This window comes from Python bivittatus, unplaced genomic scaffold (assembly GCF_059951505.1).
Source record: "Python bivittatus isolate LINGU-HERP-01145 unplaced genomic scaffold, Pbiv_v1 ctg000690_np1212, whole genome shotgun sequence".
Classification (NCBI taxonomy): domain Eukaryota; kingdom Metazoa; phylum Chordata; class Lepidosauria; order Squamata; family Pythonidae; genus Python; species Python bivittatus.
In genome coordinates, this window is record NW_028277096.1 from 7,861,898 (window position 1) to 7,877,569 (window position 15,672).

The 15,672-nt window shown below is 40.0% G+C and overlaps 2 protein-coding genes across 3 annotated transcripts in view; one reads left to right on the forward strand and one right to left on the reverse strand.

Annotated features, from left to right (window-relative positions):
- The window catches only part of LOC103067236 (merlin-like), a 33,094-nt gene extending 27,287 nt beyond the window's left edge, over nt 1-5,807 (reverse strand). Inside the window, exons 1-3 of the mRNA XM_007429692.4 lie at nt 5,538-5,807; nt 2,675-2,806; nt 888-1,013 (exon numbers count right to left, since the gene is read on the reverse strand). Coding sequence (XP_007429754.1) covers nt 888-1,013; nt 2,675-2,764 — 216 coding nt within the window. The 5' untranslated portion in view covers nt 2,765-2,806; nt 5,538-5,807. The remainder of the gene's footprint in view (nt 1-887; nt 1,014-2,674; nt 2,807-5,537) is intronic.
- A 3,444-nt stretch (nt 5,808-9,251) lies between these two features.
- Nucleotides 9,252-15,197, forward strand: MRPS17 (mitochondrial ribosomal protein S17). 2 transcript variants are annotated; one of them, XM_007429689.2, is made up of 3 exons: nt 9,252-9,319; nt 12,858-13,006; nt 14,777-15,197. In XM_007429689.2, exons 2-3 carry the CDS (start codon nt 12,884-12,886, stop codon nt 15,065-15,067), a joined length of 414 nt encoding a protein of 137 aa, XP_007429751.1. In that variant the 5' UTR covers nt 9,252-9,319; nt 12,858-12,883; the 3' UTR covers nt 15,068-15,197. The 2 variants fall into 2 exon arrangements, with proteins under 2 accessions (XP_007429751.1, XP_007429752.1); XM_007429690.4 differs by lacking the exon at nt 9,252-9,319 and adding an exon at nt 9,410-9,682.
- Nucleotides 15,198-15,672: the final 475 nt, after the last annotated feature.

Genomic DNA, 15,672 nt, shown 5'->3' on the forward strand with positions numbered 1-15,672 from the left:
CCCACGGAAGGAAATTAATTTACAACTGCATTTCAACTTTCCCATGTTTAGATGCATTCAGATGGGTGCATTTTTATGCCCTGGTCCTCCTCCTTTTTTACCCAGAAAAAAAGAAATAACCAATTTGAGGAAAGCTTTCCTCCATATTTTCCATTCCCAAGAAAAACCATTTCAGATTCACAAATGCAAATTTCCCAGTCTTTCCCATTGCTCCCCATCACCCTTTGCATGTGAACTGATAGATTCTACAAATGCAGGTATCTGTCCCCCTTTTTATGGTCCTAGGGTGAAAGGTTTTGTCAATTATACTAATCTCTACTTTCCTTCCCCAGACAGTTTCAGTGAAAGAGAAAGGATAGGAAAGTTAAGATAATGATGAGTCACGTGGGCTAGAAGTATTCTGATTATGTTTATATTCCAATCTAGATGCAAAGAGGATTCTAATTAGCTAAAGGGGATACAGGGAAAGTAAATGAATACGCACAGGTGTTTTTTGGCCTCCCCCACCATTTACATTTAGGAACTATCACTGTAAATCAAGGATGGACATGGGTGGTATCTCCCTTCTATTTCTTTCTTTCAGGCCTTCTGCCGCCTCTAAACAGACACCCAGATTCACTGCTACAATTGTGGTGCTGCGCTTTCCTTTTTTTGCATCAAAGATAAACTGCTTTATTCACCTAAATACTCTCAAAACAGGGAGTACCCTACCTTGTGTAGCCTGGCTCCTTAAGGCCTTTTGTCCCTCCCTCAAAATGAACTGATATCTCTGAGCAAAAAATTAAAAAGGCTGACCATCTCTGGTCTATATAAAGGAAACATTTAGGATATCTAGGACTTTCCAGCTAAATAGGTATTATTTTGTAATGACGGTTTAGATTCCATACCTTTTTATCCATCTTCAGCCAAGTGCCCATTCCTTTGACAGAATACCAGAGGCCAAAGAACCATGATTCCCGCAGCCCCAGTGCACGACACACCTGGTCAAACAGGTCTTTCCCCTTCCACTTCATCTGTGGATTGCAAAGGTACAAAGGTACAAAATAATTTTAGAACGGATAATAATGGCGTCTGAGTGTAAAAAAGATGCTCTATTCCTGACATATTCTAAATACATGATTTCAACTATGTGTAAGAATAGAAATGTTAGAGCCTCTTATAGTAAATGCAGAATTAAAATTTCCTAACTTCAGCTTTTTAAAAAAATAGGAGCTAGGGTTTTTTTGTGATCTTCAAGTCTGTCTCCAACCGAACGGCTGAATTCACTCATTTTGCTATGTTATATCATGGCTCATTTGCTTTTGGCTTCATCCTGCCATTTTGACTGGTAAATCATGGTTTATAGTTGAGTGTTATATTAATTCAGCACTTATGGCTGATTTAATGAATTATAACTAAACAAACCATGACATAGCATGATATGTGAATCCAGAGGATGATTCAGAGTTTCCAGTCCTTAAGTTCAAAATCTATATGGCAGTGTTTCTCAACCTCAGTAACTTTAAGATGTGTGGACTTCAACTCCCAGAATTCCCCAGCCAGCATGCTGGCTAGGAGATTCTGGGAGTTGAAGTCCACACATCTTTAAAGTTACTGAGGTTGAAAAACACCGCTATATGGCAACATCAAACAAAGTGGTAATTGAACAAGGCTTGAATAGTTGGAAAAGGAATCCAAATTCCAAGGATCTGTAATGTGCTTCTCAGCTTCCACTGGAATTTATATGGCTACTCTGAAAAGAAAAGGCTGTGGTAGGTTTAGAACTCACCACTTCTCTTATATTCCAATATTAACCATGTTATTATACTTCCAGGTTCTGCAGAACCAAGGCTTAAAAATCTTTGCATGCTTCCCTGTTCTGTTCTCTCAGAATTGCAGACTTACATTTTAAACTTTTGTTTTCCTTTCAGCATACCCAAGGTCTACATAAATATGAATTGTTTTCACACAGACACTCCACATTTAACTCAGTGCCTTGGAGAAGGAAGATTCTAATTTTTGATTGCACGTGAGATGTGATAGTGCCAACGTAGCTTCAAAAGCAAGTCTCAACAAGAACATCAGTCCCCCCCCCCTTTCCTTTAGAAGTCTAAATTATGGAGAACTTTAGTCAGCCAATGTTCTCCAAGTTTCCTTACTGAATTAAAACTGGAAGCATTTCATTTTTCAGCTAGAAACAATGTACTTTTAGAATGCCTAATCATTGTGATTCAGCATGTCACTGATCTAGGCTGGTCATCCAGTTGGAAAGAAAAGACAGCTGTGTCTTCTCTGAGAATGATAGCACAGCAGAATTTATCTGCCATAAGCAGAGGCTGATACTGTAGAAAAGAGGCAAAGTGCTAACAGGCACTCAAGCAGAGATAGAACAGACAGCCTCAAATGAATTCACAGATCAGTAAATGGCACATGAACCAGGCAAAAGGCAAACAGCCTGAAAATCATTGCATTACAGTAGTTGAATCCAGTGATAAGGAATACTTTTAAAATTCATATTATTATAAAAATCCCTGCACATGGACAATTAGCATGTCAGAAAAAGACATTCAATATAATATTTTCCCTGATATGTCAGCTTTCTACATTCAGAAAGAGGTGCTTTTTAAGGCGGTATCTAGGTATATAAATCTACTGTCATCTGGGTAAAAATTCTGGCCTTTATAAATAAAAATACCTCGCAGCTGAACTCCATTTCAGCTTCCATTGTTGAAACTTTCACTTTAAACATTTTGGGCTGCTTCTTCTTTAGTCCCGTGATAGACATATTTTTTAAGGCTGCCTAGAGCTGCACAATGGTAGAAATGGCCTGAAAAAAAATGATACATGATCACTGGCATATCCCAAAGTAAATTTATTTAAAAACAGTCTCCTTTTGTTTGACCTCCAATAACATATTCAGATACAATATTGCTAAATCTGGAAGTTTAATTTAGCTTCTGATAGATTCATGCTTCACCATGACTTTGTCTAATCTCTCTTATCGAAAAGAGTCCTATCATGAACCTCTGGGTTATCTCTAAGAGTCCTGTCAAAGATCCTCCTCTTTCCTTTGGAGGCCGGCCAGATGTTTTCAGAAAGCCCCCAAATGCTTCTGCCCAGTAAATGATTTTTAGCGGCATATTTCTATATTACCACCATGTCTAACAAAGATCCATCTGTTAATTTGACTGATTCCCTTGAAAGTCAGGGAATGGGTCAAATCAAGTCAGTCTAAACTACTGGTTATCACAGCAGACGTTATCACAACCTGTTATAAAATGCTAGGCAGAGCTTTGATCGCACAGTTGTGGCCACCGTTTTGGCTTTTTTGACTCCTGCGGACACCCCGCTGGGAATATTAAAAGGCCGTAAAGCTTCAGCTATTGGTGCCTTAGGCACCGAAACAGCATAAGCTCTAGGCCAAGATAACAAGGGAGAAACAAGCCCAGACAATAATCAGGAATAAACTCCACCTTTTAGCCGAAGAACAAGTTTATTTTCCTTTCAAGTGAAGGCTGCAGGCAAAAATATCCCAAATGACATTTGGAAGATCTCTCTGGAAGCAGATTAAAAATATGTTACGGAAAGGATCCAACCCAGAGGCCATGTTAATTGGATAGTGTCAATAAATTTATTGAATGCTTGTGGGGCTAAAAATAGACTGGATTCACTAGGGAATCCAAATAGTTTGTGAAAACCAGAAAGTTAGAAAAGCAAAGTGAGCGCTCTATGAAGACAGCTAAATACAACTTGATTGAACAGCTTGCATTAAATTCTATGATTCTTACCTCCTGCCTATATTTATGTGACTGGCCTTTCAGGAGCTCTGAGGCATCATGCAAATTTTGATGACTTTTTGTCCCATCCTTTCCGATTCAGGCAAGTGACATGGAGTGAATCCACAATTCTACCCAAATCTTGGAGAAGGGGGGCAGCATGATTTTAAGGGGCATGGACAGAACAGCAAGCCCAGAGAGTTCAGGATCAGGAGACACAAACTCATGAGTTGCTGAAATGCAGCCTTTGAGAAGTAATGGCACTACAGAATAGTAAATTGTTCACAGGATGGTCCTCGCTTCTGTTGGATTCCTGAATTTTCAAAGACTAAGTGTAACTCAGGTAACCTTTTTGGGTTAATTCAAATGTTTTTAAATCCATTCACTTAATCCATTCGTTGCAACCCTAATTTAAATATGTTTCAAGCGTGGTAAACAACTTTCTGCATTCCGTCTTTCTACTGAACACTGGCCTCAGAGACGGCACACAATAAAGAGTTAAAACCGAATAAAACAAACACATAAAAGTCAATATAAATACGCAAAACAACCCATCAAGAAAAAAAACTAGTACGTAAGTAGCAGAATTCAACTCCAAAAGGCTGCAGAAAAGCTTTAAAAACAACTGTTGGCATATGAAACAGAATATTAGCACCTGCGGAATACACCGGGGCAAACATTTCAGAATCTGGATGCCAGCAGCAAGAACACCTTGCTGGTGGTTGCCAGTCTCTCAAATCAGGGATGACTGGCTCAGACCATTTTGTTACCTGAGATAGATAACAGAAACATGCACAAAATCCAGCTGGACTGGAGGTTGAATGTCATGCCACTACTAGCACTAAGATGGCATTTTTGGCACAGTCAACAATGGGGTAAGGGGTACTGCCACCTCCACCTGCATTTGCTACCCGAAGCTCACACTGCATAAAAATAGAGTTGACCCTTCTTCAGTTGTAAAGAAGGTCTCAAAGAGCAAAGCAGGAGCAGATTGTGAGACCCAAGAAGTCTGACCCAGGAGCGAATCCTACTACCACGACTCCCTCTTAAAGTAGTTCAGAAGCACGTTCTGTTTTGCAGACGAGGCTATTTAGGTAACTCTACTGAATGAATTCGTAGCTGAGACTGGATGTGAGTCAAGGACTTTGGGGCTCATGGTTCCCACCTTCGTTATTCCGGACAACATTAAAGGGCGGCGGGTTCTTGGACTACATAATACCGTAGCGCTGCCTGAACGGATCAAACGCCTTGGACAGCCAGCCCACGCTGAAGAAAAAAAGTCGTATTCTTTTGCACGGAGCGAGGGAGAAGAAAGGATGCTGGCTCTGAAAAAGAGAGTTACTGTACTCTGCCTGAGGGATCACACGAAATGACAGATTACCACAAAGCTTCCCTGGAGAAATGCGGGGTGGATCTCGCAGGAGCGATAGAGCAGAGGACCATTGAAGTCCCCGCGTGAACAGTAAAGGCGCCAATACGAACCGTGGTCCATGTCAAGAGAGCGAAAGAGAAAGAATTAGAGGACAGAGAGAGATTTGCAACACGGTCTTGCAGACAGAGAATATATGTGTCTTTCCCACACATCTTTCTTTGCCACTGTTTTCCATTCCTGGATCTGAGACTAGAAATTAAAACACATTTTAAAAAGCAGAAGCCTCTTATTAAATCTAGCATTATCTCCCGCTCCACGTACACGCTAGTTTTATAATGCTGTTGCTAGAAATCCCCCCCCCCCGGATAAAACTGCAGAGAAAGAAAGACCTGGTCCAATTGCTTTCTTACCGCTCGGTGTGCTGCACGCTTTAATTTCACGGCCGAAGTCAAATTGGCGTCCTAATCTCTTCTCTGATTCAAGGGGATCTAAAATCAACCTCCCCGAAGTTGCAATTTGTAGTCCACACGTGCATCGTCGCTGTGGAAAAATAAGATCCAAGGACTGATCTGTCAGCGGCTCCTCTTCCTTTGTTTGCTCTAAACTGGAGCATGTCAGCTAGGCTGCCTTCCGAGAAATCAAAGAATTTACTTTCCCAGGTGATGGGGGGATGGCGAACCATTTCCTGCCTGGGTGCTGTTTAGACTCCTCCCACTTTGCCATCGCTATGAGTTCTTAAATATTGTTTACCGCAAGGGGAAAAACTCCAAGGTCTTTTAACATCATTGCAATCCATTCTTTCATTGTAAGTTCTGCGGAATTAATGACTAATAATAGACATAGCATCAATATTTGTGATGTGTAAAGTGTGATGAACATGACTGATGCATCCATTAGGAATCAGAGACCATAAGGCTCACTGGAGTGTCTGTTTAATCTGACCTCACTTGTATGGGCTGAATGGGTATGCGTGTGTTGAAATAATTGCATGTTCTTTCTTTACTTCTCCACCACTCCATTTTAGGGGACATTGACTTGTCAACAGATAACTTGCATTGCATCACTTTTTAGTATGTATGTATGTATTTTTATTTATTTATTTATTTATTAGAGTTATCTCCGCCCATCTCCCCCTAATATTACTTGTTCTATATATTTATATCCTGCTTTTCACTTGTATAGCTTCACATGAGGGCTTGCAAATAACAAAGGTACCATACACACACACAATGTCTATGTACTGTGTATACATGCACGCACACACACAACTGATGGAATCAAACTAAGTCAAGACACTTCAAGGCTGTTGGAAGTGATATATGTACAGATATCAGCCAACTACTCAGCGATGGCCAGGGTGTGATACCCCTACAAAAGCTCTTTTTGTACCTGTGTTTTAGCCAACAAAACTTGCCATAATATGATTGCTAGGCTTTAAGGTGCTATAAGCTTTTTGTCTGTTTCTTTAAAAAAAACCAGATGCTTTGTTTTTTTTCATACACTCACACAAATGCTAAAAGAAGAAAAAAGAAGGGAAGGGTCATATACATGCCCTGGGTTTTTAATAAGGATAAAGAAAAGCTGAGTTTGCAGATGTTCCAATCCATTGTTAGCTGAATGATGGTTTATTGATTACAATCAACAAGCTTCATACTACACACTGACAGACTAGATGCCCATGTTTCATGTTAGTGATTTGTATCAACACAACCAAAATTTTCCTTGCTCCAGGGAAACTACAGATTAAATTTTAAACAGCAGACAAGCAATAGCAGAAGGTAAAAGAAATGATCATCCCCCAGCAAGCAAAACATCCCGAGAACAAAGCATAAACGCCCCCATCTCTTTTCCCCAGAAGTGACATTCAGATATAAGCAGCTGATGCATCTTGGAAACTTATAGTAAATTCCTGAGTGAGGTTAGGTAGCCCTCTCTGAAATGTCACAGTCACACATTTTCCTTCAATGGGGTAGCTGCACAGGAGTTTTGGGCATTCTTTAGTCCAGTGTTTCTTATGCTGGCTGGGGAATTCTGGGAGTTGAAATCCACACATCTTAAAGTTGCTGTGGTTGAGAAACACTGCTGTAGTCAAATAAGAAGGCAGTAAATGCCTAGTGGTTGTTGTTGTTGTTTAGTCGTTAAGTCGTGTCCGACTCTTCGTGACCCCATGAACCATATTGCGCCAAAATGCCTAGTGGTACCTCCTTGTAAAAAAAAAATGTCCCAGAATATCTTTAATAAGCACACATACATGGGTTCCATAGATAGCATGTTGGAATGATGTGGAAGAGAAGTAAATCTGAACCAGATCTCAGATCTAATTTTATTGATTAGTCATCTGACCATATCAAAAATTATAAAACCAATACAGAGAAAACAATAGGACATGTTCACCCCTGCAGTCAACCCCAATCTGTTCTAGATAGTTTATCCTCTTTGAAACAGCCTTTGATATAAAAATTGCAGTCTTGCTAGTGATATGCAGGTTCGCTCCCTGCAGGAAATAAGACAGTTTCACCTGGGTGTCCCAATAGTTTTTTAATTTTTAAATAAGGATCTAAGTAAATGTTCCTTTCTGCAGAATATCATTTGCAATCAAACAGGATATGTGCGACGTCTTCAACAAATAAGCAACTGGTGCACCACAGATACACAGTCTTTCTTGTAATGGAACTCATGGAACCTCCCATATCTTACCATGGAATCTAATTCAAAATGTGCTCTAGAGAAAGCTCTTCTAAGATGTTGAAGCATGCAAGTTGTTAAATACTTTTCTAGCTGGGAGGCTAATTGGTGTGGAGCCAGCCAGTTCAAGGACTTAGCACAATTAAGGGGTGTGATACCATCTTGAGCAGCCACATCCAAAACCCTTTGGCCTGGGAATTGGAGGGAGAATCCATACTGTGAGATGGCATTTGAAAGTTAGGCAGCCCAAGCACGCAGAGACATATTAAGTGTCCGCTCTTCGAAACACAACTTGGGTAAGAAGGTAGAAAGTAAACTGAAGAATGGAGCTTTAGTGTGATCTTTTTCAATCTAGTACTGTCCAGATTATGTCAGAAACACAACAGACAGGATTCCCAACTATCTTACATAAATACTATTGTTTGCTACTATGTAGAGAATAGTACTGCCATGTCAGATGCTGATCAACTTACTCAAAAGATCATTTAACAGTTTTCTAGCTTCAGCCCCAAACAGCATTCACATGCTTTCAAAACAATGTCGATGTTCAAATAACATGTTAATGCAACCATGACTTACTCAGTTAAACTCATATTCTTCGATTGCATGACACTGGGTCAAACTAGCTACATCAGCTAGGTGTGGCTTACACAACACACAAGGCTAAATTGTGCTTTGCTGTGCTCACATGACATAGCGCATGACAAAAGATTACAAGTTTAGATGAAATAAATATATGAAGACAATGACCGAGAATGTACTTAGATATATTTTTGTAAGGGAATTGGAGCATCCCAAGTGTTCCCTGAATTTAAACTCTAAAATGATATCTTTAGTGTAATTAATTCTATTTTTAATTCAATTATTTGAAGTATTGATAATTATTAATAATTTAATTTAATACAATTATTTGAAGTATTAATAAGCAAAAATGCAGCAATTTCCAGTAATGGGATTTTCTGGCAAAGATACACACACACAAACTGAATTGTGTCACTATCATTTTTTCATAAGGGTATCTCCATTTGATAGAAATTTAATAGGTTTGCCTTTTCCAAATACAAGCATGCAAATGATGGGAAAGCTTCATGGCTTGAACTAGTGTTTCTCAACCTCAGCAGCCTTAAGAGGTGTAGACTTCAACTCCCAGAATTCTCCAGCCAGCATGGCTGGCTGGGGAATTCTGGGAGTTGAAGTCCACCTATCTTAAAGTTGCTAAGGTTGAGAAACACCGCAGTAGTGAATTTGCTTTCCCAATTCGATTATCAAAGGAATTCTTGCCGAAACCATTTCGTTCTCAATTACGATGCCAGCTTCGCACCGAAACCACCCAACCCCGTCCTCGAAACCGCCCTTCGCGCCCGAGAAAGCCCTCGTAAAGCCGCCCCAGCCTCGCCCCCGCCTTTCCTGATCGCGTCATTATAGAAACGACCGTTCTTCCGGCTCTGGCTCCGCCCTTTCCTCTTTTGGATCCCGCCTCCCGGTTTCCAGCCTGGAGACAGAGAGTGTAAGGGCTTCGAATGACTTTGGGGGAGGGGGCGGCAAACGGGTTTTCCCGGGACCGGGAGAAAGTGGTGTTTTCCTCCCTCTGTGGGGCAGGGGGCCGGACGGGAACGGTGGGTTCGCGCGAGCTGCACGGGGAGGCAAGATAGTTTCGAGCGCTGTCTCCCGCTCGGCACCTCCTCTAAGATCTCCGGTAGAGAAGAGTCTTCATGTCGGTGTCAGGATCTTAATGTTGGTGTCAGGTGCCACGTTTGCACCTTCTAGGCCAAAATGGGGATGGCTGGTTCGTGGCTCAGTGTTGTGGCAAGCCAGCCATTGTCTTAGAACTGCATCATCACCACATTAAGCCATCATATAGTTTGTTTAGGTACGGTTTGATGTATGACCACAACAGTTGTGCTTTGTGAATGCAAGTCTAACATGCTGCCCTTGTTACTACAGCATTAATATCCCTGCTATGGGATGAGCATTGAAAGGGAAGAATATAGATGTCTTCAAGAGTTTTTTTAAGGCTAAAATACTCTATGCCCATTTGCTAGAGGTACTGTTGTTGCTTGTTATAAACAGAATTTGAAGTTACAGCTCTTTCTGGCTTTGGTACCAGCCGCCTATGGATTTTTGATTGCTGATAAGTATAAGTAATTGAAAGCTGTGTGTGTAACCCTTTTGCTTCCTCATTCAGCCTAAACTACATTTACAGAGTAATCTAGATTTTAATCAGAAATAAGTCTCGGTATGTTCAGAGCGACTTACTTCTATTTAAGTAAATGTGCACAGAATTTTAACTTCATCTGAAAAAGAAAATATTGCCCCTGTCCTTAAAATACATCTACTCCAGCTTCCTCAGTTCTGTAGACCAATGACTTGTACTGATGGCATTGTGGGTAAGACTATGTGTCTTGTTTTAAAACACTGAAATATTTATTTAGTGCAGGAATAAATTAAATTAATAAGAGCTAGATTATGCAATATTTCTATAGTAATGTCTTTTCATTTTTTTTTAAAGGGAGATAAGATTGAGAAGTATCCCAGTCTTCTGGTATGATCCTTCAGTCAATAAGAGCTAGTATTTCAGGGGTAACTACAGAGTTAGGAATTATTGTATGACATGTGCCAGTGTATAAGAACTCTCCTTTGCTACCAGTGTACTGCACTTTGAGCTTGGGAAAGAAGCATAATGCCATTATATTGATTTAATTTAAGCCACTTCCTTTTTGAAACAAATGTACAGAACTGAGTAGCTCATAAAAATTATGTAATACTAATAGTTCACACATTGTGCTGAGCCTAAACAAAATGTTTAAAAATACATATTATGGTTAGCATAAGTTAGCATAAATTTTGATGGCCTGAAGCCTATTTAATTTTATGAAATACACTGTAGTCCATAGAAACTAATCCTGCAAAAAAAGTATAGTGCTTTAAGGTGACAGGAAAATCCATTCTCATCATTAAAATCTAGACAGCACAATGAAAATGCTTGTTTTTCATTGTATACATCTGTTCTGCTGCCTCAGTATGTATTTTTTATTTTATTTTATTTATTGTATTTTATTTTTTTCAGTGAACTCAACATTTTTTGCATCCTATACTACTACAAAACTGCAGTAATGTATTTAACTATTTGCTACAAGCCTTACTGTACTTCTAGAATGTTTTTCTTGAATAAGAAGCAGGCTAGATAAGAAAACAAAGACGAAGTCTTTTCACAAGGTTAAGAAAACTAAACTGTTTAGATTTATTATTGACTGTTTGAACCTGTTAGCCCTGATGAAGTGGACAGGGTCATCAGAGCTGTGAATGCAACCACCTGTGTTTTAGATTCCTGTCTCTCCTTGTCGATTAAGGTATCCCTGGAGGTGGCAGGCAGTTAGGTCTGGGCAGTGGTAAATCCTTCTCTGCGGGAGGGGATGGTTCCATCTGCCCTGAAAGAGGTGGTTCTTCACCCCCTCCTCAAGATACCATCACTGGACCCAACAGATCTGAACAATTTTTGTCTAGTCTCCAGAAGGTACTTGGATTACAGCTGGAGGGCCCTGGAAGAAGTGGATTTTCTGGACTCTTCTCAGTCAGAATTCAGGCCTGGTTATAGTACTGAGACAGCATTGGTCATGCTTGTTGATGAATTCTGGCAGGCTTGGGATGGGAGTAGTGCATCCATCCTGACCCTCTTTGGTCTCTCAGCAGCCTTTAATACCACTGATCATGGTACCCTTCTGGGCTGGCTCAGGATTGGGGCTGGGAGGCACTGTATTCTCCTTTCTCCAGGGTTAGTTCCAGTCGGTGATGGTAGGGGGAAGAGGTAGAGCCTGAGGCCCCTGCTTTATGGGGTGCCTCAGGGTTCTACCCACTCCTGTTTAACATCTACATGAACTCTTGGGTGAGGTCATCCATCAGCATGGGGTGCGGTATCATCAGTAGGTTGATGATACCCAATTGTACATCTCCTCCCTGGGCTGACTAAACAATGCTGTCAAGGTCCGTTTCCAGTGCTTGGAGGCTGTGAGGGTCTGGATGGGGGAGAACAGGTTTTGGCTCAACCCTGCCAAAATGGAGACACTGGATTTTAAGCCCCCCCGGGTTCCGAGGATATTCCATCTTTTACTGTGCATGGGGGTGCACTTCCCCAGTCAGAGTTGGTGCACAATTTGCGGGTCTTCTTGGACTTCTAATCTGCCATTAGAAGAGCAGATGGCAGCCATGGCCAGGGGGGCTTTTGCACAGGTTTGTCTTGTGCACCAATTGCACTCCTGGACCAGCAGTCACCTGCTCATGGTGACTCATGCCTTAGTCATCTCCTGCTTGGATTACTGTAACACACTCTACACGGGGCTGCCCTTGAAGAGCACTCAGAAGCTGCAGCTGGTCCAAAATGCAGTAGCATGGGCAGTTTTTGGCATTCCTTGTTACACCATGTAACACACTCTTCTGCAAGCTGCACTGGCTCCCAGTAGGCTTTTGGGTGCAATTCAAGGTGCTGGTCATTACCTATAAAGTCCTTCACGGCATAGGGCCAGATTACTTCTGGGACTGCCTGTCTCCAATTGTTTCTGCCCACCCCACTAGATCTAGTGGAGAGCACATGCTCCTGGTCCTGTCTGTTAAACAGTGTCATCTTGGTGGACCCTGGAGTCGTGTCTTCTCAGTGGCAGACCTGCCTTATGAAACAGTATCCCCCTGGAGATTCAAATGGCCCCAACCCCGTTAGCCTTTTGCAAGGCATTGAAGATCTGGCTGTTCCCCCAGATATTTGGATGAGGAGGTAGATGAACTCTTGTTGTTGTTGTGGGTGAGCTGAATTAATGGTTTTCTTGGGTGCCAGGGAGTTGTCTAGTGGGGTTGTTTTAATCTTGTAAGCCACCCAGAGTCAATTGTGTGAGATGGGCAGCTATATAAATCATATAAATAAATAATCATTTCTCAGATGAACATTGGAATACTGTATAGGAAAAATTGTTTTTAGCATAATGTTTTCTAGGTTTGTTGGCTTCAACAATGCATCTAAGTTCATTATTAAAATGATGCTTGCATTTGTTTTATAGAATACTTGAATGATAGCAACCAAGCCATGTCGGCATTACGTGGAGCTGTTCATGCAAAATGGATCGTAGGAAAAGTAATTGGAACCAAAATGCGCAAAACAGCTAAAGTGAGAGTAACAAGGCTGGTGCTGGATCCTTACTTACTAAAGGTAAAACTTTCTTCAGAGCTAGGAGTTTAGCTGTTAAGCCTCAACTTCTTAAATCATTTCTTTTCTCAGCTTAGCCTAACTCATGGAGTTACCGAGAAGAAAAATTATTATGAGACCTTCTGAGGAAAGATGACATACAAATATAATGTTATGACTATATTAGACGCTGTGTGTCTTGAAAAGTGGTCTTCAACCACTTGATGCCAGCTCCTAATTTTAACACTAATATGCAGTTAATTCTAATTAGCTTTATCTAGTCTGATAGTAACTTTATAATGTTTCTATCTAAATACATTATTTTAAAATTAAAAAGCAGAAAAATTAAGGGAGGAAGAAGACACAAGGTTGTATTGACTTGGGAAATGTAGTATGTCGCAGACACAGAAAATGTTGGCATTGGTTAAAGTTTATATGTAGTTTTTAAAGCAAAAACTGATTGAAAACTCTAGTTACCCATAAAACCCTGGCACAAATCACAAATATATTGAGTTAGCTATGGGTAATAGTGAAGAAAATTAATTCTGTACATATTTAGTTTATAATTCTAGTGACTGAATTGCAGCACTGACAATTGGTTCAGTTAGTTGTGATTATCTATCTATCTATCTATCTATCTATCTATCTATCTATCTATCTATCTATCTATCTATCTAATCTAGCATATTTTACAACTCTAGAGAAGACCTGTTAAGAGTCTCCTTTCCTCATGAGGTACATGGCATGTGGACAAGGTGACAAACCTTCTCCGTAGTAGCCCCCACTTTGTAGAATACTCTCCCCCAAGGTATGTGTGGTCCCCACTTTGTTTCTATTATGAAAGCTAGTTAAATTCATTTTTCAACAAGTCTTTGGCTCTGGCTGACTGAGAGTATCAATTGTAGGCTTTGAATTAAGATTTCATTGCCTTTTTTTAAAAAAATGGTTTAAGTTTTCTTGTATGCTCCCCAGAGTTCTTTGGGATTGAAGTGGATTACAAATGCTGTTAAATAAACAAACACTGGTGGGTAAGCTTCATAGATGGGGTCGTCTTCATTTCAGTCATTTCTCTCTCATTATTGGGTGAAATCTCATTGATGCAGGAATATCAGAGCTGTATATTTCAGCTACTGTATTGTTCTTCAATATTAGCACCAATGAGTAAAATATCAAATTAGGAATGGAATTAGGAGTAATATTTGCAGTTTGGAAAGTTCACTGGGTAATATCAAATAAGTTCTCTGTCTGGCTAAATTACAGACATATAGTTGTCACATGGATAAAGCAAATGGAGGCATATTGTATATCTGCATCAAGTCTTATGAATTAAGAGTAATTAAAGTTTTAACTGTTTTTTAATTGTCTTTAAATCTAAAGCCTTTAGATTAGTGAAAGTATTTTATATGGTGTTTCCCACTACCACTACCAAGCACAAAAGCTGGCTGGGTAACCTTGGGCTAGTCACTCGCTCTCAGCCTAAATCAGTGTTAGGCTCTGCAACAAGCTAATTGAAAAATGATACCCCTTGCCACATCATGCACCAATAAACTTCACTGTAAGAACTAAGGCAGCATAGTACAAAGCAAGTAAAGACTGCAACTAAGCAGGAGAAAGAACAATATCATTTTCTTTGGCATTTCTTCCAATTCAAATTTCAGGTGCTTCTATATATCACAGTACTGTATGCTAGTGAAGATTTTGAACTCATGTCACTCAAGGTATTATTTTAATCCTTCCAAAATAACACAACCACCAACCATTGATCTTCGTGCTCTTTTCCCTCTTCTTCTACAGTTCTACAACAAGCGAAAAACATACTTTGCTCATGATCCTCAGCAGCAGTGCATCGAGGGAGACATTGTCCTTCTGAAAGCTTTGCCTGAACGAAGGAGCAAGCATGTGAAACATGAGCTTGTAGAGATTGTGTACAAGGTTGGAAAAGTAATTGATCCACTGACAGGGAAGCCCTGTGCAGGCCAGAAGTTCCTGAAAAATGTAACGGACACAGAAAATCTGACTGATAGAGATACTAGCTTTCTTAGTGAAAAACTCCAAGAACTAACAGTTTCTTCTCCAGACAAATGAAGGGTTGGAAGATAAGTTGGGACTTTTCTGTCTGTCTCAAAGAAAAGGTTTTATGTGACATATGTAGGAAGCATGTTTAATAATAAACTGGAGTGTGTACATGCAATAAAATATTACGTTTGTTTTTAAAGTATATGTTCACTCCTGCCTGAAAGTACATAAAGCAAAATACAAACTGAATGCTTTAAAAAATTCCAGTAAAGGCACTAGAATCCCATAAAAAACGATATAATAAAAAAAGCAAATCAAAGATCAAAAACAGCAAACAAAATGAAGAAATACTGTGTTTTATTAGTGGAACTAGTTACTTGTTTACTCTAATGTTTCCTTGGAGTGAGATTTATTTGCTTCCTGTAAATATGGAGAACTCTGCTGAGCCTTTTTCTGAGAAGCCTATTCAGTTCAGTTGTTTCACTTTCTAGGAATAATGCTGTTTTTAGGGTTTAATTTTTTTAACCATTTATGGATAATGAGAGGATCACTTGGTAAAAATGTTTGGATAGCAATTTCCATCATCAGTACTTTCCTCCTCATACTGCTGATAGCTGGCTAAAATTCTTCCTGGCCAGAATTTCATTCTCCTAAATACTCTCCTATATACTAAT

Bases quoted from the DNA above. Each gene is read 5' to 3' on its own strand.
- MRPS17 (XM_007429689.2), top strand. From the start codon at position 12,884: ATGTCGGCATTACGTGGAGCTGTTCATGCAAAATGGATCGTAGGAAAA. The intron at 13,007-14,776 runs GTAAAACTTTCT...CTTCTTCTACAG, and splicing joins TGGATCCTTACTTACTAAAG to TTCTACAACAAGCGAAAAAC.